Genomic DNA, 23923 nt, shown 5'->3' on the forward strand with positions numbered 1-23923 from the left:
GCGCCTCTAAGGTTCATAAAGGAATGTGGGCTTTTGACTGAAAAAGGTGCCCTGTTTCCCTGGTGCATTGATCTTTGAAGACTTTTCAAGAATTTCTGACAGTGCAAAACTTGGCTTACAGAGAGTATGTGACCCATTTGCACATGGATGTACATGCAAGGAAGTCAGGCTTATGAGTCCTGCTGGCTCATCCTCAGTTAAGCCCTTTCCTGTTGCAAAATATGCAACACTGAAACTGCCTGCTTGGACTTCCAGGAGACAGTTTTGGGAAGGCAGATTGCAAGCTGTGGTTGGGGAAAGGGATTCTTGAAGCAAAGGGTAGTCCTTGTTGCACCTCGTAATCCAGAGCGACTGACAGTGCAAACACGCAGGAGGCCCCAAGAAGGTGGCTGCCATACCTTCTGAGATGGAAAAGTACAAAATGCAGAGGGGGGGGGGGGTGAGACAATTCCTTTGTACATAGGAATTCACTGAGATGAAGAGCTTTTTGATGGCAAGAACTGTTTGACAGTGGAACGGACTCCCTCAGAACGTGGCAGCTCTCTGGCCTTGGAGGTTTTAAAGCAGAGGTTGGATAGCCACCTGGCAGGGATGCTCCAGTTGAGATTCTTGCATTGCAGGGGGTTGGACTAGATGACCCCTGGTCCATTCCAACTCTATAGTTCTATGATTCTAATGAAAGGTGATCTCTGTACATGGGGCAACCCCCTGTTGGCCTATAAGGTGCTTTCCCCCTGCCCCACTTAGCTTTCTTTTATGGGACTGAAGTGACTAGTCTCTGTCAAAGTTGGGGGGCGGGGAGGATACAGAGAGATCTGCCCCTACCCAAGAAGCTCTGGAAATGAGCCAAGCAGCCCAACAACCCCAAGACCCCCCCTTGATGCTATTCACAGCTATTCAAAACACCAGCCCAGGAGACTGGGCAAAGGGGTTCCCCCAGTGGCCCTGGGGCCCAGATCTGCCACATCCTGCCCCCCTGGCAGCTGCGAGGAAGCCTGCTGGTGTCGGGAGGGATGAAGGTCCTGCTGCTGCTGAGCCGGTTGGAACTCAGTCCTTCCCTGAGAAGGCGGGGGGCAGGGGGCTCTGGCCCTCCTCACCGGTCCTGCCTGCAAAGGGGGGGCGATGGTGGGTAGTGCCTGACCGGGGGCACGTCGTAGTGGGCAGGGATGTGGCTGTTTTTGGGGGAGTCGTAGTGGTTGGGGGGAATGGTGGAGGCTGCATGTGAAGAGATTCCTCCTGCGCCAGCCGAGCAGCTGCCTGGAATGGGAAGGGAGAGGAAGGAGGAGGTCAGCGTTTCCACAGGACACAGAGGAGGGCGCAAAGTGAGGGCACGGGGAACCTCGGCCCAGTTGCAAAAATGGAAATGTTGAGGAACGGAGGAAGCTGCCATCTGCTGAATCAGACCAACAGCCCATCTCAGGCTTGTCTACACTGACTGGCAGCCGCAGCTCTCCAGGAGTCCAGGCAGGGAGTCCCTCTCTGCCCAGTCTGGAAGTGCCAGGCATTGAGCTGCATCCCTTGGCACCAAACAGGAAGGGAAATGTGAGCCATAAAACGCCCCCCCCCCCCCAATACCTCCTGCCTCCTCCTTTTCCTCCTCCTCCAGGCTCTGGGCAGCCTCCTCAAAGAGGCCGATCTCGGCATAGGACATCTCGCGCTTGACGGGGGACTTCATCTCCATGTAGCTTCCCTCCGAGGGCTGCTTCCCTGTGAGGACGGGCAGGTCCTTGATGGTGGCATAGGGGTTCTCGCTGCTCAGGGAACTGTCGCTCCGTCGGTACAAGGTCTCCTCCTTGGCGTAGCCTGGAAGGGGAGGAGGGTGGAGGGGTTAGGGAGGGGCTTTGAGCAGTACCACGGGCCCCCTGCAATGGCAGCCGCAGACCCCGCCCAGGACTTGGTGGCACCAGGCCTGCCCTGGCCCCAAGCAGAAGTGAGGCCAGAAAGGGGCCACCAGAACGATCCAGGGGTTGGAGCGACCCCCCTATGAGGGAAGGTTGCAGCATTTGGGGCTTTTCAGTTTAGAGAAAGGAGGAGGAGGTGGAGGTGGAGAGATGATTGGAGTTTATAAAATGATGCAGGACAGATAAAAGAGTTTCCTCTTGCAGTGGAAGTCCCTCCCACAGGAGGAGGTGAGAACCACCAACATGGATGAAGGATAAGACAAATTTGTGGAGGAGAGGGCTCTCAGTGACTACTCCCCAGGATGGCTATGCTCTGCCCTCCCCAGGCAGGCAATGCTGTCTTACCTTTACTGTAATACCTTCCAAGTCCGTTAGTGTAGCTGTAGCTGCGGTCCATCTGGGGGCCTCCTGCAGAAAAGGAAACAGAGTCCAGGAGGGGGGGGGATTCTGTTGGGTGAAGCTCACTGGGACTGAGCCTGAGAACCTATCAGTGGGGTTCAGACCTGGCATAGCGCATGTGAAGCAGCAATAAGACGGGGTGGGGTGGAGGAGAGGACACCCTGACTAGCTGATGGAGGAAACAGACTCATGTGAAGGCTCACAGCGACACCTGCTGCCATTTGGGGTCCATCAAGTTGCTGATGGCGGTTCTGGAACATTCGTTGCTCCCCCATTTCCAGGGAGGCCTCCAGGTTTGCAGGAAAGACAAAAACCCTTAGGGAGAAATGTGTGCTGGGGTGGCTGCCCTTTGGGGAAGGGTCTCTACAGGAGCGGCAAACTGACCAGGAGGGGGATGGGGACAGGCGCCGGGTGCTTTGAGGAAAAGTGGCCGTGTTCCTGAGGGATGGGCACAGATGAGTCTCTTTGCCTCAGCCCAGTGTTCGTTGCGGAGCAGTGGGCAGATGCCGCAGCCTCACCTGGCTCCGCTGGAGTGGCCCTGTGGTGCTTCCAGTCAGCGGGCAGCGTGGCATTGCAGTCAGCCCCACACACTCCCAGCCAGTCTCGCTCTAGGCTCTTTGTACTGCTGATCAGCTGGGGAGAGGGAAGAAAAGAGGCAGAGTCACCCTGGCGCCAGGCCGCGTGGGACCCTAACTTGAACAAAAGTTTCTCTCCAACAATTAAGATTCTTTATCCAAGACATCTGCGAAGGCTAGGGGTGGAATGGGCAAGGGCCTGGCAGATGATATTCCTGCCTTGGGGTGGGGCTTGTTATGGGGCTCCCTTTCCGGGTCCATGTTTAAGCACTTGGCTTCTGCGCTCCAGGCACATCTCCCTGTTTAAAACCTACCTCGGAAAGTGTTTGTCTTTATTACTGACCACAGTCAAGTGGGGCTCAGCAACATGGAACCGTCCCATGCCAGCTGCGGTTTGCAAGCGACCAAAATTGTACTCTGCAGAAGCCACACTTGGCACCACAACTGGCTCCCTCCAGGGGTGCAAATCAGAAGAAGACAAACATTACAGCTACTTGGGTTTTGGTTTCCACACAGGTGCCCAGACTGGTGAGCGGACTTTTTGTGCAGCAAAAAAGGAGGAAACTGATGCCCGCCACCACTGTGGAAGTTCTCCCTCCTGCAGCAAAGAGCCTGATCCCTGTGCACCTCTCCGAAATGGGAGAGGAAATGTATACATGCTTTTCATTATTTTCAAACTCTAAAAGCGCACATATGACAGCACAATAAACTTCCTGACAATTTTGTAATCCTATGCTGTAAATTACAGTAGACCCACAACTTAACGTGTGATTTACTTACGAAATGGCAGCTTTGTGTGAGTGGTCCAGGAATAAATGAATGAATGAATGAATGCAAAGTAGGGAGAGAGCAGTTGAAAAAGGGCCGCCTGAGATCTCATCAAGGAGCCATGTCCCTTCCAGGGGTCTTCCTGACTTTGTGCGATTTTGCCTTTGTGCACAACCCCCCAGAATGTAGCCCCCATGTAAGTTGTGGGCCTACTGCATAATGAATACCCCCCCACCCTCGCCAGGTGAAAGGCCCAAGGCCACGGCCAGCCCCCAGTGGTGCTGGTGCTGCACTGTCTCTCGGGAGAGATCCTTACCTTGCTGGAGCCAGGCTGCTCAGGGGGGCTGGGGCAGGGGAGGCTGGGGCAGCAGGGCGACAGGGTGTGGTAGCTGGGGTTGGAGTAGTAGTGGGTGCAGCTGGGAGGGACGTCTAGGCAGAAAGGCAGATGGAGACAGGTCAGTACAAAAGCCCCCCATGCTCTGGAAATTCACCGCCCTCACCATTCTCCCACCCAGCCCAATTTCATAGATACTGAAGAGTTGAATCACAGAATAGCAGAGTTGGAAGGGATCCCAAGTGCCAACTAGTCCAACCCCCTACAAAACTGGCCATCCTGGCAGGTGACTGCCCAACCTCTGCTTAAAAACCTCCAAGGAGACCTCTTCACCTTCCAAGGGAGTCCGTTCCACTGTCGAGCAGCTCTTCCTGTCAGAAAGTTCTCCAAATAACTGACTGACTTGAGTCTTGCTTTGAGAGGGTGGCATGAAGAGAGCGCCTGGCACTCACCTGGCACGGCGTACTCTGAGGCATCCATCCTCGCTGTGGTGTAGGCCACAGCCATGTGGCGATGTTCCTTGTCCTTCTGCCAGTGCCGGTAGCAGAGGAAGGCCACTAGCACGCCCACCAGCAGGACAGCCAGGGTGACGATGCCCATCACGGCCCCCGGGGAGGGGTTGCCAGCAGGAATGGCGGGAACCATGGTCAGGGGGGGCGGGTCGAGTGTCCCTGCACATGGAGGCAGGAGAGTGGCACCTTCTTGCCAGAAATGGGGACCCCCATCTCTTGAAGAGGGTGGACAAGCCAAGAGTACTTTTTCTGACCTGACCAGCTTGCTTTGCTCCCCCCTTCCAAGAGCTGCTCTGCTCCGGAGTTCAGAGGGAACCACCTACCCTCCACCATTTAGAGACTGGCAGAGAGGAGGAGATCTTCTCACCTCCCCACCTGAGCAGAGCCATTTCAGTCTCTCTGCACCTGTCTCTGCTCACAAAAGTCTATTGTGGTGGATGCCCTATGGGCACTTTGACCTGCCACCCCCCTTCTTCCTCCTCCTCCTCCTCCAACCATAGAGCTTTGGCATTGGAAGGGATCTCCAAGGCTCATCCAGTCCAAACCTCCCACCCTGTAATGCAGGAATCACAGCTGAAGCATTCTTCTCCTCCTCGCAGTTGAGAGCCCCTTTCACCCCATGGGAGCGGGAGGGGGAAGCGGGGGCCTCTTCGTACTTACGGGTCTCACAGTGGGCTCCAGTGTAGCCAGAGGGGCACAGGCACCTCCCGGAGTCCGGCTCGCAGGGGGCCTCCCACCAACACTGGCACCGCTGGGTGCAGCTGGCACCAAAGAACCCTGCAGGGCAGCCTGTGGAGAAAGCAGAGCAGGCACAGAGGCAGCGGGTGGGTCGCCCGTCATTTGAAATGTAGGCAGAGGTAGGTCCTCCTCCTCCACAGCCAAGTGGCAGAGGCACCCTCCCTTGGGGCACAGCAGCCAGCAAGAGGATTGTGCCCAGGACTGGCCGTGTGCCCCTTTCTCTCCGCATTGTCCCCTTCCAACAAGTGGATAACTCACGTTCAGAGCAGTCACTGCCCGTCCAGCCAAGAGGGCAATCACACAAACCGTCCACAGGGTGGCAGATGGAGTGGTTGGCACACTTGCAGGGCACAGAGCATTTCTTGCCATAACGCCCTGGCTGACAGGCTGTGGGGTGGGAGAGGGAGCTCAGTGCCAGAGCAGCAGACTTCTTGGGCTTCCCTCCACCTGTCCCCGTGGGGAAGGCAGTCTGCCCAGGCAGCCAGGGCCACCTTGGGCATTGGCCTCCAAGGGCCCACCAAGACTCAGCCCCTCTGACACCCCCCTCCCCTGCCACTGGGCTTGCTCTCTTGGTAGGCTGGCTAGCTTACTTACGGCGCTGGCAAGTGGCACCCCGGAAGCCCGGGGGGCAGTCACAGCTCCCATCCTTGGGGGAGCAGGTGGCCCCGTTCTTGCAGAGACACAGCTGGCTGCAGTTGGGCCCCCACAGGCCGCCTGGGCACTCCTGGCTGCAATTGGGGCCTGGGGGTGAAAGGACCAGGAAGCAGCTCAGCACCACCCACGGTCTGGCAGGCAACTGCGAGTGGCTGACAGCAGGGAGGGAATCCTAGAGGCATGATCATAGCCTTAGACTAGCATCAGAATTGTAGAGTTGGGTGGGATGCCAAGGATCATCCAGCCCAACACCCCCAATCAGGCTTTTCACTCTGCCTTAGACACTTTATTTTTTTTTAAATAAGTATTTATTATTATTTAAAAAAAATACAAATAACACTAAAAAAAAATTGACAAACATCAAGCAACTCAAAACAAGACAAGACAACACAAAACAATTAACAGAAAGGAAGAAAAATCTACATATTATACATAACTTACAATCGGTTCCGCATCTTCACAAAAAAATAAAAAATGACTTCCAATTAATCTTGCTGTATATAACTCTTTTTTCTACATTATCGCACATTTATTCAATTTTATTTTATTCTTTTTAAAAATCTCTTAATTTATCTTAATTTTCCATTGGGCTCAGTCTAGATCTGCTGTATGGAAACTACCTACGCCATTATTTACCAAATACTCCTTAAATAATTTCCATTCTTTATGGACTTTTTGTCTCGTTTGTCCTCTTATTCTTCCAGTACTCTTCGCTAGTTGTACATATTCCACCATTAATATCTGCCAATCCAAAATTTTTGGTAACTCTTTGTTTTTCCAATTTCTGGCTATTAGTAGTATCCTGGCAGCTGTTATGCCATATAAAATTAATATCCTTTTTGGTTCTTTGAGTTCTATTGGCACCATACTTAATAGAAATAGTTCTGGTTTTTTCCTAAATGTACATTTTAATAGTTTCTTCAATTCTTCGTATACGTTGTTCCAAAAAACACTAACCTCCGGACAATACCACCACATATGCATATACGATCCATTTTCTTTCTCACATCTCCAGCACAGTGGAGATCTATTCCTGTACATTTTAGCTAATTTCTCTGGCATATGGTGCCACCTGTACATCATCTTTAATATATTCTCTCTGAGGCTGTAACATGCTGTAAACTTTATATCTACCCGCCAAAGCCTTTCCCATTGATCCATCATGATGTTATGGCCCAAATCTTGGGCCCATTTCACCATTACGGATTTCACCTCTTCCTCCTTAAGATCCCATTCTAACAAAAGATTGTATATGCGTGAAATGTATCTGCCTTTACTTTGTATCAATTCCTTTTCAAATTTAGATTTTTCTTTAGCCAGACCTGTATTTTTATCTATGATAAATCTTTGGTGGATTTGAAAGTATTGCAACCAGTCAGCCAGGTGTTCTTTTATCACTTCATATTTTTTCAAAGACCAATCCTCTTGTTTTTTCTCTAATAGCATTTCATACGTGGCCCATCTTCCCTCCATATTTGTTTTTTTGACCGTAATTATTTCCACTGGCGAAGTCCACAGGGGTATCTTGGGTTCCAATATTCCTCTATACTTTAGCCAGGTGTTATAAAGTGATTTTCTTACTAGATGATTTAAAAAAACCTGTAACTAAAAAAAACCTGTGGACCTTGACTTTATCATATAACAAATAGGAGTGCCAGCTAAACCTGTCGTCAAATCCTTCAAGATCTAATAGTTTGGGGTTCTTTAATGTTATCCATTCTTTTACCCATAGTAGTGCTGCAGCCTGCCTTAGACACATTAACAACCAGTTTCCCCTTTCTTCTTTGTAGAGACAGAAAACGGCTATTACCAGTTTTCCGATTGTAGATTTTCACCAGCAGACAGATAAATCTCTAATTTGCCATTTTTCTTGTCCCACAATTTATTAAGAGAGGATGCCAATCTTTCCACCCACGAAGGGTGCTTACGTGGTGTCGGATGCTCTTCAGCTTGCCAGATCTTTTAGCCCTTGCCCAAGCCCCCAGGCGCAGACAGCAGGAAACAGCCTTCATCAAAACATTTGAGGTTCTCCATGATCACTCTGATCTCCAGACTGATTTAATAGATCAGTAACCACATAATTATCTTATGTCAGTGGAGAACTAAAAGTAATTCCTAATATTTAGTTGGAAACTCCTGTCTTGCATTTTGAATCCATTGGTTCAGGTTCTCCCCTCTGGAGCAGCAGAAAACAAGCTTGTTTCATCTTCCCTGTGACAGACCTTTAGGCTATTATTAGTATTATTAGTATTATTAATTACAATCATCATCATCATCATCATCATCATCACATGGCCTTAGGACAATTGCTTTTTTGAGGCACTGAAGGAAATGCAAGTCATGGTTTAGCAAGCAAAGCTTGGGGGGAAATGTATATATTTATGATTTTACTGAATTTCTATACTGCCCCTCAGCTGAGGAGCACAGGGTAGTTTAGCCTGACCACCAACTTCTGCCCCAGCTGAAGTTTCCAAACCACCTTTTTTATGAGCCAAGAGGGGCAAGGGTCCAGAGGGCAAGTGGTCACTCTGACCAGTCCAAGTACCTTCTCCACATTTTCAAGTCTTACTAACTGAAACTCATCCATCACAACAGGGCTAGACTGTGCTCTGGACACCCCATGAGATTCATCTGCTTTAACAGCAGAGTCAAGATTCTGGTGGAGCCAAGAGATTTTACACTGAAAAGGCTTCGCAAACAAGTCACAGTGAGATCCCGCAGACTCTGCCACCTTCGTCAGGCCAGATTGTAAGAAATCCCTGCGCGTCAGCCGAGTGAGGAGGCCTTTGCTGCTCTCCTTGCCGCTCGCTCGGGAGGCTCCCTCACCAGTGTTCAGTTGCATTTCACCAGACTTTCCCTCCACTAGCATTTGAGCTGCCTATCAGGATATTCCACATTCCAGCCAGGGCTTCAACAGGAGCCCCAGTCATGGAAAATCCCCCTGAGCTGTCTGGAAACCCACTGGTTCCATCAGCCTCCGAGGGTGGAAGGTCCCCATAGGGGTCTGCACCCTGCGCACCTCTGCAAAGGTGAAAAGGTGCTGAAAGCCTCAATCTCAACAGGAAGCGATCTGACCATGACAAGGGACTGATGTCAATATCCCCCACTTTCAGATCACCCTGAAAGGAAGGGTTGCTCCAGCAGGCCTGCCTTGCCCTTAGGCAACTCACAGGAGGCTGGAACCCCAGCCTTGCCTGACAACCCCTAACCCTCTCCAGCCCAGGACCCACGGCAGGTGGGAGATTTACAGAGCCCCGCCCCTGCTCACCTGTCCACCCAGGTAGGCAGTGGCACTGCCCCAGAACAGGATCACAGCGTTCTGCGTTCTGGCAGGAGCACCTGCTGCTGCAGCTGAGGCCGTAGAAGCCTTCCTGGGGGAAGGAGGGAGAGAGAGGGGGGCTTGCTCAGCCATGCAGTGGACAGGAAGGCACCAGTGGTTGTATCCCTCTTAGCTGGCCACCCCTGGATTTGGAAAGGAGGGACTTCCCGCCACCATCCCCTACACAACTCTGGCAGGTCCCTGCTCCCCCACCCGCCAGGCAAGCCGTCTCATGCACAGGAGGTATAGCCCTCTTCCAGCCGCCCAGATGCCAAGGCAGGAGGCCACTCCATAGGGGGCCACTCCCAGCTCTGCACTGAGACAGGTCAGAGGCGGATCCTGGATCACCCCGACTGGGCACACAAGGAGCTGGCAGCCAGGGGCCATTGCCCACCCCGCTACAATCCATTTGCCGGAAGCAGGGCAATGCCCAGCTCCAATACCCCAAGTTGAGGGGAGGGGAAACTGCCCACATGGTGGGGTGGGGGTACCTGGAAAAGGAAGTGGAGCCCCCCACTCAGTGCCTCTCCTGGGACAGCCACAGCAGCCCCTCAAAGGAATCTGTGTATATATTGGTGGCAGCTTAACCCTGCTCCTTACCCCCCCCCCTTCCCCAAGAGCCACCTACCGGGCAGGGCTCCTCACACTGGCGGCCATGCCAGCCTGCCGCGCATGCGCACGCCCCACTGACCGGGCTGCAAGAAGCTCCGTTGGCGCAGCGGCAGGTCTCGTTGCAAGCAGCGCCCCAGGTGCCTGCGGGGCAGGGGAAGGAGCAGTCTGCGCCTTGCCAACCTGGGGAGGCAAAATTGGCAGAAAACAAGGTGCCCAAGACAGGGAGGGGGAGAGAGGGAGAAAAGAGGTACACTCAGAAATGCACCTTGGAGGCCAAAGTTGAGCTTGGATTTTCTGCCCCCTCCTTATGCTTTGCACCAGCAGAACATGCCAAGCCTGGCCAAGGGAAATAACTCTGGATGACCTCAAGGGATCCCTAAGGGCGGGTTCCCATAGCCTGCTGCCTCCCCGCTCCCCATGTCTCCCCACAACCTTTCCTACCTTCCTTGCAGACACAGGTCCCGTCAATGGGAGAGCAGGCGAGGGCGTTGTGGCAGGTGCAAGGCAGGGAGCAGTTAACCCCAAAGGTTTCAGGAGGGCAGTGGCTGGAGCAGTGGGCACCCTGAGGGCACAAGATGGGCGTGAGGGGAAAGAGGGGGCCATGCACAGCTGCGGGGGACAATCCCCCCAATGCACCTCTTTCCTTTCTGGTGTTACCTGAATTTATGGAAAGGTTGGGGGGTTGCCCCTCCAGCAGACATCATACCACCCCCCCCCCCCGACTACCAAACTCAACACAATCACTCCTGCAAATGTTCCCACAAAACACTTCATCACACAGTTTCTTCCTGTCTCTATTCAAAGGGCCTCTGCTGCACATCACAAAAGACAACAGTTCACTGATAAATGTACCTACCAGTATATATTGGAAAACTTCAGAAAGTCAGTATTGGATCTGCACCATTCCAACTTGGTTCTGTTCATGAAGGAAATGGCTACCAAGAGGGGAGTCTGGGATGTCGGCAGCCATAATCCCTCAAGCCTGAGACCATGGTACTCAGCAGCCTCTTTGCCCGGGTGATAATCACTGGCATCCTGGCCTCTGAGTGCCAGACAAAGGTAGCCATTCCAGAAACAACAGAAACCCAACTTCAGTTTATTAGGATCTTGGTCAAGATAAAGGGGTGTGCTTAACTTGACATACTCACCTTTTGTTTTACTTAATGGGTGTGAGGTGGAGGTCAAGGGAGGGATGGGGGCAAACCTGATGCTCAGGTTTATGCCAGAAGACCCCACCCAGATTATGACATAGCTGTGTATGTGATGTATGTGTGATGTTTCACTCAGGGTGTTGTGGGTAAAAGGGGAAACTTATAAAACAGGGAGCCATCCTTTGTTTGGGGCTTCTTTCTGCTTCTTCCATGTGGTAGTTGGAAGTCCTGTTGCAACAGTTCCTTGAATAAAAATCAGGCCTACAGGCTGCTGTTTTGCTCCAATTCTCTTAGCTGGTGGTGTCTTTGTCTGGTAAATCCAAGTGAGCCAGGAGTTTTCCTTTAACACTGGCGGCAAGGGGAGGAAAATATTCCAGCACAGAACCAGGGGTGAGACCCCCTAGCAGGATGCCCAAGTTTCTCTCTCCTGCAAATGGACCTTTAAATATTTTGAGACACCCCCCCCCCCCAATTGTTACCTGCCTGTCCCACCTGGCAATGCAAGCCCACGGGGCCTTCAGAGCGGCCATCAGGCCATGGGTTAGGAGAGCGATTTTACTTGCAGTTCCAATTTGTCACACCCTCTCCCAGGGGCGTAGTGAGGGGGGCGGGCCGCCCCGGGCAGCATCCTGGGGTGGGGGGTGACACTCGGGGTGGGGGGCACCGCCCCCCGCGATTGGAGGAACCGAAAGCATGGCTCGGCGGGCAGTGGCTGGCTTCCTTGCTTGCTTAGCCAGACGCCGGCGCCTGCTTTCCTTTTTTTTATTATTATTAAAGGGCTTTTCTCCCCGCTGCCGGAACAGAGCTGCCGGGGCGGCCAGCGAGGAGGAGGGGTGTCACGCTTGTCACAAGGGTGACACCCCATCCTCACTGGCCTGCCCCGCCCCTTGCCCCTGCGGGCGGCAAAAAATGCCCTTTTAAAAAAAGAAAAGCCAAGGCAAGCAAGCTGCTTGCTTTTGCTTTGCTTTTTTTAAAAGGGCTTTTTCTCCCGCTGCCAGGGTGGAGCCGCAGTGACGTTGCGTCGCGACGTCACAACACGACGTCACAATGCCCCGCCCCCAGGGGTGCCTCCGGTTGCCACCCCAGGTACCGAGGAGGCTTCCTCCGCCCCTGCCCTCCCCTTCAAATACACGATCCAAGAAAGCCGCAGCAGGCTCTGCTTGCCAGTGGGGCACAACCCTTTCCTGCCCTTGCTAGATGTAGCCTAGGACGGAAACCCAGGGACCTCCAAGGGGGACTCACCATGTAGCCTGGCGGGCAAGCGCAGAGCCCCGTCTCGCCGTCGCAGGTCCCTCCGTTCAGGCACAAACAGGGCTCCTGGCAGCCAAAGCCATGGTTCCCAGGGGGGCAGGTCTCGTTGCAGAAGAGTCCTGCCCATCCCGGCTTGCAGGTGCATTCTCCAGAGAGTGGGTGGCAGCTGGGGGGCAAACAAGGAGATGGTGGCTGCTCCCGGACATCTTCCCTCGACAGCTGCTATCTTCTCTGAGCCTGGAGGCCGGGGGGGGGGGGAGGCCCAGAGAAGAAGGGCTTTGTGGGGGGCAAGGGGGGCAAAAGGCAAATCTTCCCCATCTGCCAAATGGGGACAGATCAGTGGAGAAGCCCATCTCCCGCAGGGACCCCAGTGGCAGGGGGCAGAGCAGTAGGACTCAGGTGGGACCTTGCTGTTGGAGGAGGCAAGGGCGGAGCAAGGGGGCGGGGGGCAGTCCACCCTGGGTACCGCCCCGGGGGGGTGACACTTGGGGCGGCGCCCCGCCCCTGCGATTGGCGCTGCTGGCGCATGGCAACTTTTGAGGCTGCAGCGCGTGTGTTTGCGCACTGCAGCCTTAAAACTTGCCGTGCCGCTGCACGGAAGGGGTGCCAGCCACTCGCGCCTGCCATCTTGGATGGACATGCGCAGTCCACCCAAGATGGCGGGCGCAAGCGGCCGGCACCCCTTCCGACCGTGTGGCGGCGGTGGCACGGTAAGTCCACCTGGGATGCTGTGCGCGCGCGCCGTGATGTCACGCCGTGCGCGCGCTAGGGGGGTGCCCCCGCTTTGCCGCCCTGGAAAGCCGCTCGCTACACCCCTGGAAGGAGGGCTGGGCAAAGAGAGATCAGGCAGCCTCTGTAAAAATAAAGAGGGCAGGGGGGGGCGAGGGGAGTTTCCGTAGCTTCCTTCCCCCCTAGAAGTCTCATTCTAGGCTTCCGGTTTGCAGGTGACCAAAAGGAGAGAGGGGGGCACCTGCCTGCCTACCTCTGTGTGTGGCGTGGGTGGCAGAAGCAGGGCAGGTTGCAGGAGAGGCCGTGGAGACCTGGCAGGCACTTTTGCTCCTCGCAGCGGCTGCCCACGAAACCGGCTTCGCAGAGGCAGGCTCCGTTGATGTGGAAGCAGAGCCCGCCGTTGGCGCAGTCGCACTCCTGCCTGCAGTCCTGCCCGTAGCGGCCGATGGGGCACTTCTCGCGGCACCTGAGAGTATGGGGAGAAAGAGACATGGGGTGTTAAGGATAACAATTTAATTTCCTGAAATGGGAATGTTTGCTGGTGCAGGGAAGGTGCCCAGGAGAAAGGAGCCCCTCAGCTCAGCCTCTTTTGCCATGAATGGGGCTAAGGCAGGCTCCATGGGGGTGCTATAAATGCCCCCCAGGTGTGCCTGAAGCCCCCTGCATCCCCTGGCCTCCCCCTTCCTCTGACTTAGATGGGAAACCCATCAGGGGCTTAATTTTTCTCCTCCATTGTCTGCATTAAAAAGCTGGCAGAGAGCAGAGTTTCCTTCCCCTCCAGGCTGCATCCTTTACTCACCCAGGGGGAAAGATCCACTCGCCAAGGGGGGGCCCAACTGGCTTCCTCCACAAATACTCACCAACTGGGGCTGCAGCTGCTAAGCCGCACAGCAGGGTGAAGACCCACCAAAGGCCCCGGGAGGAGGGGCTGGGGAGGCAGAAGAAGGGGCCACGTGGGGCCAGCCTGTCCAGGGGAGGGGCTGCTGGGCATCCAGGGGCACCAGTTCCCCACTCGCCTTGGCCCACCCCCTGACAGAGACCCTTGTACAGTCTGCTACTTAGGTATCCCTTGTCTTCCCATCATAATTTTTTTTTATTTCCCATAGGTTTTATTAAAGTCGAAAAAAGATATACAAAAGCTAATATCCAATATCTTTTTAGAATCCCAAAGATGAAATAAAATATAAACACAAGCCAAAAAGAGGAACAGAAAAGGGGGGGGGGAGAGAAGAAAGAAAAGGGGGAAAGAATAAAAGGAAAACTTCTGATTCTTTGTTTTTCTGCTATATATAGAAAGTTATTAAGAACATCCACCCAACTATTCAATTCTCAGATCCAGATATCATAAGTTCATTTTCTTTTTCATGCAAAAAGTCCAAAAGGGATTTCCAGTCTTTAGTAAATACCAACAATTATTTTTCTCTAATTAAACACATCAGATTTGACATCTCAGCCAAGTCCAATAATTTTAGCAACCATTCCTCGGTAATGATGAATCTTTCTATCTTTGTGCAAATAAAAGTCTCGCTGCTGTGGTCATATATTGAAATAATGTTCCATGGTCCTTCTAATTATATATCCATTACTCCTAGAAGGAAAAGTTTTGGCTTCATTTCAATGTTAACCTACAGCTCCCAATTCCATTCCTTCATTCTCATCCGTTAGCATTTCTTCCATTTCCCATTTGAATTTCTCCATTTCCCATTCGAATTTGTATTAATTCTGTAGGTTTTGTTTATTTCTGCCTCAGGATCATCCACTCCCACCCCAAAAAAGGATGCAAAGCAATTAATAACTTTGTCCCCAATGTCTTCACCCTCCTAAATTTTAGGTAGAATCATAGAGTTGGAAGAGACCCCAAGGGCCATCCAGTCCAACCCCCTGCCAAGCAGGAAACACCATCAAAGCATTCCTGACAGATGGCTGTCAAGCCTCCACTTAAAGACCTCCAAAGAAGGAGACTCCACCACACTCCTTGGCAGCAAATTCCACTGCCAACAGCTCTCACTGTCAGGAAGTTCTTCCTAATGTTTAGGTGGAATCTTCTTTCTTGTAGTTTGAATCCATTGCTCCGCGTCCGCTTCTCTGGAACAGCAGAAAACAACCTTTCTCCCTCCTCTAGATGACATCCTTTTATATCTTTGAACATGGCTATCATAACCTTCTCTTCTCCAGGCTAAACATACCCAGCTCCCTAAGCCATTCCTCCTAAGGCATCGTTTCCAGGGCTTTGACCATTTTGGTTGCCCTCTTCTGGACACGTTCAAGCTTGTCAGTATCCTTAACTCTTTTCTCTCAGCTCCATTAATGCCAAATTATCCAAATATATTTCCCTCTCTCTGTGTATTACTTCACTTTTACTTTCCAAAGTTTTCACTATCGTGTGTTCCAGTGTTCGTGTATTGTTAGGTATGTATAAGTTTTTCTTTGTTTTTATTAGTTGTAATTGTAGTGTTTTTATATTTGTATTTGTATTTTTTGTAGTTTGTAGGTTTGTATTTTGTGTTTAATGTGGAAATACCAATAAATTCTTTTAAAAAAACAACAACAAAAACAAAGTTTTCACTATCATTTAGTTACCTCATTTCTCCAGACAACAGAATAATCCTTTCTTCTATTTTATTAACTGTTCCTTCTAGTCTTGCCAATTTTTTTGGTCATTTTTAAAATCCAAACTGTCCGTATCATTTTTAATATCATTTCTAATTTCACTCATCTCTTGAAGAGATTTTGCTTGTTCTACCATCAACTGCTGTGAAATGTCAACAGTAAGTGGGTTTTCTAAAGATGCCTTTATTTCCTTTGCTGCCCTTTTCCTGGTACTCAAAATGATGGAGTCTACTCACCTTTCCCCAGTGTAGCCTGGCGCACACTGGCACTGCCCAGATTCCTGGTTGCAGAGGCCTCCGTTGTGGCACCTGCACTCCCCTTGGCAGCTGGAGCCAAAGCGCCCTTCGGGGCAGCGGAAGGAGCAGATGGTACCCTGCATGGAGAGGGGGGGGGCAGAGAGAGAGCCCCGATCACAGTGGCGCCAAGCACAAACCCTGCCCCCCAAGGATCAATCCTGCTCATCCACAAGACCAACTCCCTGCCTGGATGGAGCCCTGGGGCACCTAATGGCACAGTGTGGTGTAGTGGTTAGCGCACTGGACTGGGATTGGGGGGAAGCCAGAGTTCAGTTCCCCCACCCCAGCCATGAAGCTCACTGGGCATGACCTTGGGTCGGTCACCACCTCTCAGCCTAACCTACCTCACAGGGTTGTTGGGGGGGGGGTAAATGGGGAGAGAGAGAGAGCCCCTTGGAGGAAAGGCGGGATGCAAAAGTAATAATAAAATAAATGAAATCATGCCTGGGCTTGACTCTGTCGAAGCAGGAATGACTCTCTCAATGGGGCGCACAGAGAAAGAGGGGGGCTCTCCTCCTGACCCCCAAAAGCCTCCCTGCAGGGACAGTTCAAGGGTCCCTGAGGACCCTCTTGCGGGGGGGGGGGGAGAAGGCAGGTGGCCTGCAATGAAAGAGGGTGATAGCTGGAGATGAGGAAGGAGGTGGTCGCTTTGGAGCTGCAGAGCATTTCTCGCCACACCCTAAGCAAAGAAGGAATATACAAACTGGGGGGAAGTGAGGCCAGAAAGCCCAGGGCCCTCACCTGCCCTGCAGCAAGGGGGCAGGAGGAAATCCCACCTCCCACAGGCAGCAAAAGTAAGTTGCAATGGATGCTGCCCCAACCCCCCTGCGAAACCCACATCGCTCAGGGTTGGGCTCAGCTGAAAAGGCAGAGCCCTGTGTTCTCCTCACCTGTGGTGGCAAATGAGCAGGTGGGCACTCAGGTCAGTGGCTGGACGGACAGCGCAGGCCCACTCCCCCCATCCCCATCCTATAATCCCATAATGCTCTGGTTGGGGGTTGCGCTTGCCCCACATCTTTGGGGAGAAGAGAGAGACGGAGCTCTTACTGAACCCCCCCCCCCCAAGACACAGGGGCCTGGAACCACAACTGCCCCAGGCACCTCCTCTCTCTCACACACACATAAACGTACCATCCACCCTGGAGGGCAGGCGCACTTGCTGGTCTCAGGGGGGTGGCAGATGCCCCCGTTCTGGCAAGGGCACAGGGCTGGGCACTGGAAGCCGCTGGTGTCGTTTTGGCAGGGCTGCTCGCAGCTGCAAGAGATGAGGAAGGGTGAGGCTCAGCTGGCAAGGACCTTTCCCCTCAGCCACCCTGGAAACACCAAGCTCCAGCCTCAGAGGAGCAGCCACCAGGAGGGGCGCTGCTGTCAGATCCTGCTTGGGGGCGCCCATATCAGGCACCTGGTTGGCCACGGTGAGGACAGGAGGCTGGGCTAGATGGGCCCTCTGTGGCCTGATCCAACTGCAGGCTCATCTTATGCTCAGGAGCCTATGAAATCTATAGATTGCTCAGGAAAGTGAGCCAAGCCACATGTGCTACGGGAAAGCAAGTGAGCTGGGCCAAAACATACTACATGGCACACCCTTTGCAGCTGCCCCAGAGAGAAGCACCCAAGGCAGCCAAGTGGGAAGACATGGTTCTCATTGAATGCAAGCTGGTGGTCGCTGTCAGACCAGACAGGCACACCCCGTTGCCCATGGCTGCTTCCATCCCATGTCCTGCCCAGGGGCCATCCCAGGAAATGCTGGTTTCAGGGCAACAGCAGCCAACACTCTCCTGCCTGCACAGCTCCTCATGTTAAGCTGGTCTTTTGCAGCCAGAATCAGCACCCCAGACCCTCACAGGGCGCCTGGGAGGTGGGTGGGCATTGGCTGGGCCTCCACAGGGGGTCTCGGGAGGGGGGAGAGGCCTTTCTGGAAGTGGCCACTGAAGGGGGGGGGGAGAATAGGCCTTGCCCAGGAAATGTCCTCCTCTGCTCCCCCCCCCCCCCGGGGAGATGAGGCAGCAGAGAGAGGCACATCTTGGAGGAGCCACCAGAGACACCTTTACAGCAACTCTCAGAAACTCATTCAAAGTTTTGCCCTGAGCTGAGATTCGAACCCAGCTCCAGACCACAATGGCCCTCAGCCCAGTTCACCAGAGGTCTACAGCCCCCCCCCAGCTCTTTTGTCTGCCCACCCTGCATCCCCGAGGTGCTACTCACTGTGGGCCACTGAATCCTGGGGCGCACAGGCAGGCCCCTGTCTCCGTGTCGCACTCGGCGCCATTTTCGCAGTGGCAGCGCAGCTGGCAGCCCTGGCCGTAGGTACCTGGGTGGCAGGGCTCCTCGCAGGAGGGGCCCTTGTAGCCTGGTGGGCAAAGGCAGGCCCCAGTCAGGGGGTGGCAGCTGCCTCCGTTCAGGCACCCACAGGGTTGCTGGCAGTCTGGCCCCCAGGACAGGCGGTTGCACCCTGGAGGGGGAGGAGGAAGAGGAAGAAGAAGAAGAAGGGAGAGCAGCTGAGGAAAGGCAAGGGGGGTTCAGGGCAGACTGCACCAACCAAAGGATGGCCAAGAACTCTGGGTGGCCACACAAAATGGGGGTACCCCACCAGCTGGGTGAGTGTTGGGAGGGTCTTCCCACACAAGGCCCTAATAATATTTAAAATAAAAATAAAAATTACATGCCACCCATCTGACTGCGTTGCCCCTCAACAAAATACTAAAAACATATAATAAAACCTCAGACACCGAAAACTTCATTGTACAGGGCTGCCTTCAGAAATAATAATTTCTGCTGGGAGGAGGCCAGAGGTGACCCTGAGGGAGCAGCTAGCCAGCTTCAGCTGCTGCTTTCATGTCCTGCTGTGGGGGGGGGGCTTCCTATTGGGGCATCTAGCCGGTGGCCCCGGGGGGATGCTGGACTAGGTGGGTGCTCATTGGCCTGATCCAGATCCCTGGAAATGCTGCCAGCGGGGCCTGGACTTGGGACTTCCTGCAGGCACATGAGGAGCTTGGCAGGCCCCCCCCCTCAAACACCCAGAGGACAGCAGGGTGAGGGTTTCTGGTGGAGGGTGAAAGCAGTGTGTGTCACACCCCAAGGCTGCTGCCTGACAGACAGACCCCTCATCTTGTTCGCAACTGCCTTGGTGGCTGCCGGCTCCCCTCACTGAGGAGGGGAAGTTGAGGCTCCCAACACGCCCCCCCCCCAGCCATGAAAAGCCCCTTCTTTACATCATGTCAAGAGCAAATAATAAGTTGTAAGAAGTAACTGAATGCACATATGTTTACAAATATTCTACAAAAATAGAGAATTAAAGGAAACTGGATTGGAAGTGGAGGGAAGTAAGAAGGGTGGGTTTGGTGGTGGGATGAAAGGGCAAATGCTATGAATTGTGTATTATGTATGATATATCATAATGTATGGAAGATATTGTAATAATAAACTGTTAAAAATAAATAAATGAAAAGCCCCTTCTCTTTTTCCCAGGAAGCCCAAAGGGGGGGTGGGGCGAAGAGACTCTAGGGCTGTGGCTTTGCCCCAGAGGAGCAACAGCAGTGGCAGCCGGACTGAGGCCAGTCCCCGTCTGACTGGCTCTGCTGCTAGCCTAGGCAGGATCCTCCCCCCTGCAGCCCCCTTTGCAGGCAGCCCCTGCTCTCCGCCCGCCCCTGGTTCCCTCTGAAGTGCTTGTTTCCCAGCCAGTGACCTGCTTTCAACTCCAGGCCCAGAGGGATGCCTGGGAACCGGCTGCCTCCGCGACCTTTGGAGGAAGAGGCCCCTCTGTTGCCTCAGGATGGTGCAGCGGAAACAGGACCCACTTGGCCACTCCTGCCAGGCTCACAGCTGCGAGCCCCACAACCTCCACCCGAGAGGCATCACTGCCCCCCATCCCTTTATGTGCATGGGGTGGGGAGGTGCCTGGTTCCTCCATCGCAGTCCAAGCCTTGCTGTGACCACCGGAGCCTCTGAGAGGGGCAGCAGGTGGGGATGAGCAGGCAGCCCTCGCTCTGCAGCAGCAAAGGAAAGGCCTCGTGGAGACTCACCGTTGGAGCAGTCGGGGCCTTTCCAGCCATCGGCACACTGGCATTGGTTCGGAGCCACACACCTCCCGTGGACGCACTCCTGGGCGCAGCTAGCTGCAGGGTGGGGTGGGGAGAGGAGGTGCAGGGTCAGGGACACATCCTGCCTGCTCTGAGGTCTGCAGGCAGCTGCTGGAAAAGCAGCTCCTCTTGGACCTCAGGGAGGCTAGGAGGGAGCTGGTCAAGCAGGGCAGGGGGAGACCAGTCATTTGTGGAGGAAGGAGGGGGCTTCAGGCAGCGGGGGGGGGGGGGAGGGCCCCACCCGGATGGTCAGGAGGTCTGCAGCAGGAGGGAGGGAGGGAGGCCCACAAACAAAGACCCCACCCCTTTGTGGCTTGCCAAAGCAAGCAGAGCCCCCTCCCCTCCCCTCCCAACCACCCCTTGCAGGGGACCAGCCTCAAAGACTCCATGGCCGACCCCCCCCACCTGCTGCTTGGCCCCCTCCCCTCTTTGGTTTATGCCAGGACAGGTGGAAGGTTGGCACAAAGGCAGAGTTTGATTTGGGGACCCCCACACCCCCACGGCAACTTCTGCTGCTGCTCCCCTTCCTTCCTCCCTATGCAAAAGGGTTGGCTGCTGGGCCGGGGTGGGGGTGGGGGGGGATGGATGGACGGACAGACTCACGGACGCAGCGCTCCTCGCTCTCGTAGTAGCCATTGCAACAGTGATGGCGCCTCCTGTAGTCGATCTTCACGCCTTGCCGATAGGCTGCCTTGTAGAGAACCCTGCAGGAGGCCAAGGGGTCAGGGCCTGGCCTACTTTGCAGGGTGGGCTGCTGCAGCCAGGGTCCAAGGAAGTTGCTGCCCGCCTCCTTCTCCTTCCCTTCCTCCTGATGTCCCCCCCCCCGGGGGGGGAGATATTGCCAAAGGGCGACTGGGAGAGGCAACAGCCCTGCTGCAGAAGGGGGAAGCCCTCAATGCGAAGATCTCCCTGCTCTCACTTGCAGCTGGGCCTGCCCGCTTGACCAGAGTAGACCTCTGGAACTCCCTGCTGCAAGGATCAAGCTTAAGCCATGGAACCTCAGATCGGAGCCTGGCCTGGCCACCTCTCCATGCATTAAGCTGGCACAAGGCCTTATCACCGCAAGACAGCCCCCTCCCCACCCGCGGCATCCCCGCCCTCCCACCTCCCAGGCGGATAGGCCCCTGGCTCACCCAGGAGACCTGAGGCCAGCACCCAGCACCTGCAGTTGCCCACTCTGCTTCCCCTGCTGGAGAAATGCAAAATACAAGGAGGAGCTGGGCTCTTACTTGTGGCGAGTGCAGGTCTTGGCGAAGGGCCACGAGCCGTCGCAAGGCTCCTCGAAGGCCTGGGAGTAGGGCTGCACGTAGGACTCCTTGGAGGGGGTTGTGAAGCTGCGAGAGGAGAAGGAGGAGAAAGGGAATCCTCCAGGGGCCACTGAGAACTCAGCGGAAGCAGATCCACAGTTCACAGGCAAAAACAAGCTCCCCAACCACATTTAAATAAACACCTGCAAAACACTTGCTCTGTTTAGATTTCTACTCCTGAGAAGAAAAGGGAGGCACCCTTTTACCTCTGATTTATTTCAGATCTTTACTCAAATGGCATTGAAATGCAGTGGAAGCCCCAGAAGAAGAGGGGTGGCGGCCTTGGGGTGGCTGGGCTGAAAGAAAAGCCCTGAGACTTTTGTCTCATGGGCAAGGATTATTTAACTGAGGTTGGTGCATTGTGTGCGGTTGGACTAGAGGACCATTTGGGTCCCTTCCATGGGGTTTGCAGCCAAATCAGAAATGCATGTTTTCATAGACAAGCGCAGGGCTAGTACACAGGGCGTTCCTAAACTTCCTAGAGAGGTTCTTCTGTATGTGGCCCACTTCCCCAGCCTCCTCTGGGAGGTTGTATGTGTGTGTATCTGTATACACACATCTCGTATATACTGGTATATCATATATCGTAAACTGCCCTGTGAGCCTTGGGTGAAGGGCGGTATAGAAATTTTAATAACAACAACAGCATTTGGGCTGTGATTATAAGTCGCATGATCCCTCTGCCATGTGATCCTCATTCCCACCCACTTCCTGATGCCTTCCAGACAAACACTCCAAATCTCCCTAGTTCCTCACCTTTCCCAGTAGCTGCACACGTTGGGGTCGCTGGGACTGAGCAAGAGGCCCCAATCCAGTCGCATCCACAGCAAGAGAATGGAGTACTGAATCATCCTGAGGAGGAGGAGGGCGGAGGGCAGGTCAGTCGCGATGAGACAGGAGGGGCCTCCAGAGACCCTTCTCCTCCCCCCAAACACCATCCAAGGGAAGCTGCCTGACAATTCAGCTTCCAGCCCTGGCCTCTGAAGTGAGGGGCAGCCCAGGAGAGGCAGGGCTGGTGCCCCACGGCCCACGTTTGGCTCTGCGGACCGTGTTCCAAAGGGGGAAAGTCATCTGTCACAATTATCTTGTATCTGGCACGAGAGATTGATCAAGGCTAAATACAGCCTTGCAAGTGTGCTGAATGCTCTGTTGCCAAGGCAACACAAAACTGAGGAAGGGCCAAACAAAGAAACATTTTGGGTACTGAAGATACCGGTATTCCTGCCCCACATCCAGAGAGACAACAGATCCTCCTCCTCTGCTCCCTCCCTGTGGCCATCAGGCTACTTGTGCTGATGCCGGATGCTGGCAGGTGGAGGATAAACTCCTTTTGCACCTGCAGTGAGCTACTCAGCTCCAGGAACATTTCTGCACACCTCCCAAGTCCAGCCCAGCCAGCAGCTTCACATCGAATCCAATTGTTTAATTAAAACAAATGAGTGCAACTTCAGACTCAGAGGTTGGATGGCCATCGGTTGTGCATGATTTGGCTGAGAATCCTTCATTGCAGGGGGAGACTAGATGACCCTCGGCAGAGAGGTGAAGAGGTTGGTGATGTTGGGTCTCTGCAAAAGTTGCCCCCTGACTCTTCCAAGCAACATACATTATTCCCTGGATTGCTGCCCTCATCTGTTCTGTTCTAAAAGAAGAACTTCCCACATTTCCCTTGATGCCCTCTAAAGCCCCCACCCCTCAATGCCAATGCTAGCTGTCCAGCTCGGAGATAAACACAGGAAGCCCCCAGTGAAAACGGGAAGCGAACAGAGAGAAGGATTTCCTGTCTCACCTCCAGCCGGGGCCACCTCTAGATGCCCAGGTGGCAAGATGAGCCCTGGAGCCAAGCAGTTCCATCTCTCCATGTTCTCCGAGGATGGGGTTGCTGGGCAGGGCATTTATTCTGCAGCAGAATGGCCCCTCCAAACCCCATTTCTTCAGGGACACCTTTCAGGCCAGCTGCAGCCACCCACACACAGGAAAAGTGCAGCAGGCTTGGAGGGGAACTTCATGGCTCCTTCGCATCTCACCTCCTGCCAAACATTTCTCCCACAGAGATCCCACTCGCTGAGCCCATCCCAGGACGCGGGAAGCCCCTTCCTGGCCTTGTGCTGGGCAGACTCTCTGCCTCTGTTATGGGGCCACTCTCTCCCTATGGCAAATCCATCCTCCACAGCAGCACAGGCTCCTGATGCGGCAGCTGCTCATCTCTGAGCCGATTGCTCGTTTCCTGCAAAAGCCTGTTTTCCAAACCGGAATGCAAGCTGCGCCAGGAGCCCAGGAGTCTCTGTGTTGTCCCCCTCAACCATGCAAACACATTGAAGGAGGCTGAGCAGACTTTCTCCAGACGCCCTGAGTGCTGCTGCTTCTCAGTGGCTTGTCTTTTGGTCAGCCAAGCCTTCGGCGGCAGCACTGCAAACACCTGCCCGTGCCTCCTTCCCGACCGGCCCTGAGCTGGACAGGTTCTGCCATCAGGGGAAAGCGTGTTTCTTGGGTCTCCTTCACGCGCCCTTTTGCCACCCTGATGGCTGCAGCACCTCTCGTTTATGGGAACAAGGAGAGCGAGCTGGCAGCAGCAGCCATTGCTGCCAATGAGCTGGTCATTAGGGGCCACTGTCACCCCCAGGCCCCCCACCCCCAATGGCTCAGATGCGCTAGTTGAGGTCAGGCAGGCCCACTCTCCCTGTTGATCGT

At 54.1% G+C, this 23923-nt stretch overlaps 1 protein-coding gene across 1 annotated transcript; it reads right to left on the reverse strand.

The window, feature by feature from the left end:
* Nucleotides 1–612: 612 nt before the first annotated feature.
* Nucleotides 613–23298, reverse strand: PEAR1 (platelet endothelial aggregation receptor 1). The gene is made up of 22 exons (XM_033174368.1): nucleotides 23260–23298; nucleotides 21992–22087; nucleotides 21158–21262; nucleotides 20532–20632; nucleotides 19872–19964; nucleotides 18055–18301; nucleotides 16981–17104; nucleotides 15790–15926; nucleotides 13197–13409; nucleotides 12206–12380; nucleotides 10254–10374; nucleotides 9829–9992; nucleotides 9150–9252; nucleotides 5822–5968; nucleotides 5486–5614; nucleotides 5150–5278; nucleotides 4430–4648; nucleotides 3960–4072; nucleotides 2819–2933; nucleotides 2247–2309; nucleotides 1576–1803; nucleotides 613–1257 (listed from the first exon to the last, which is right to left on the reverse strand). The coding sequence occupies exons 1-22, from the start codon at nucleotides 23271–23273 to the stop codon at nucleotides 1094–1096; spliced, it is 3000 nt and encodes a 999-aa protein (XP_033030259.1). The 5' UTR covers nucleotides 23274–23298; the 3' UTR covers nucleotides 613–1093.
* Between the last annotated feature and the right edge of the window lie 625 nt (nucleotides 23299–23923).

This window comes from Lacerta agilis, chromosome 17, assembly GCF_009819535.1.
Source record: "Lacerta agilis isolate rLacAgi1 chromosome 17, rLacAgi1.pri, whole genome shotgun sequence".
In the NCBI taxonomy this organism is placed as follows: domain Eukaryota; kingdom Metazoa; phylum Chordata; class Lepidosauria; order Squamata; family Lacertidae; genus Lacerta; species Lacerta agilis.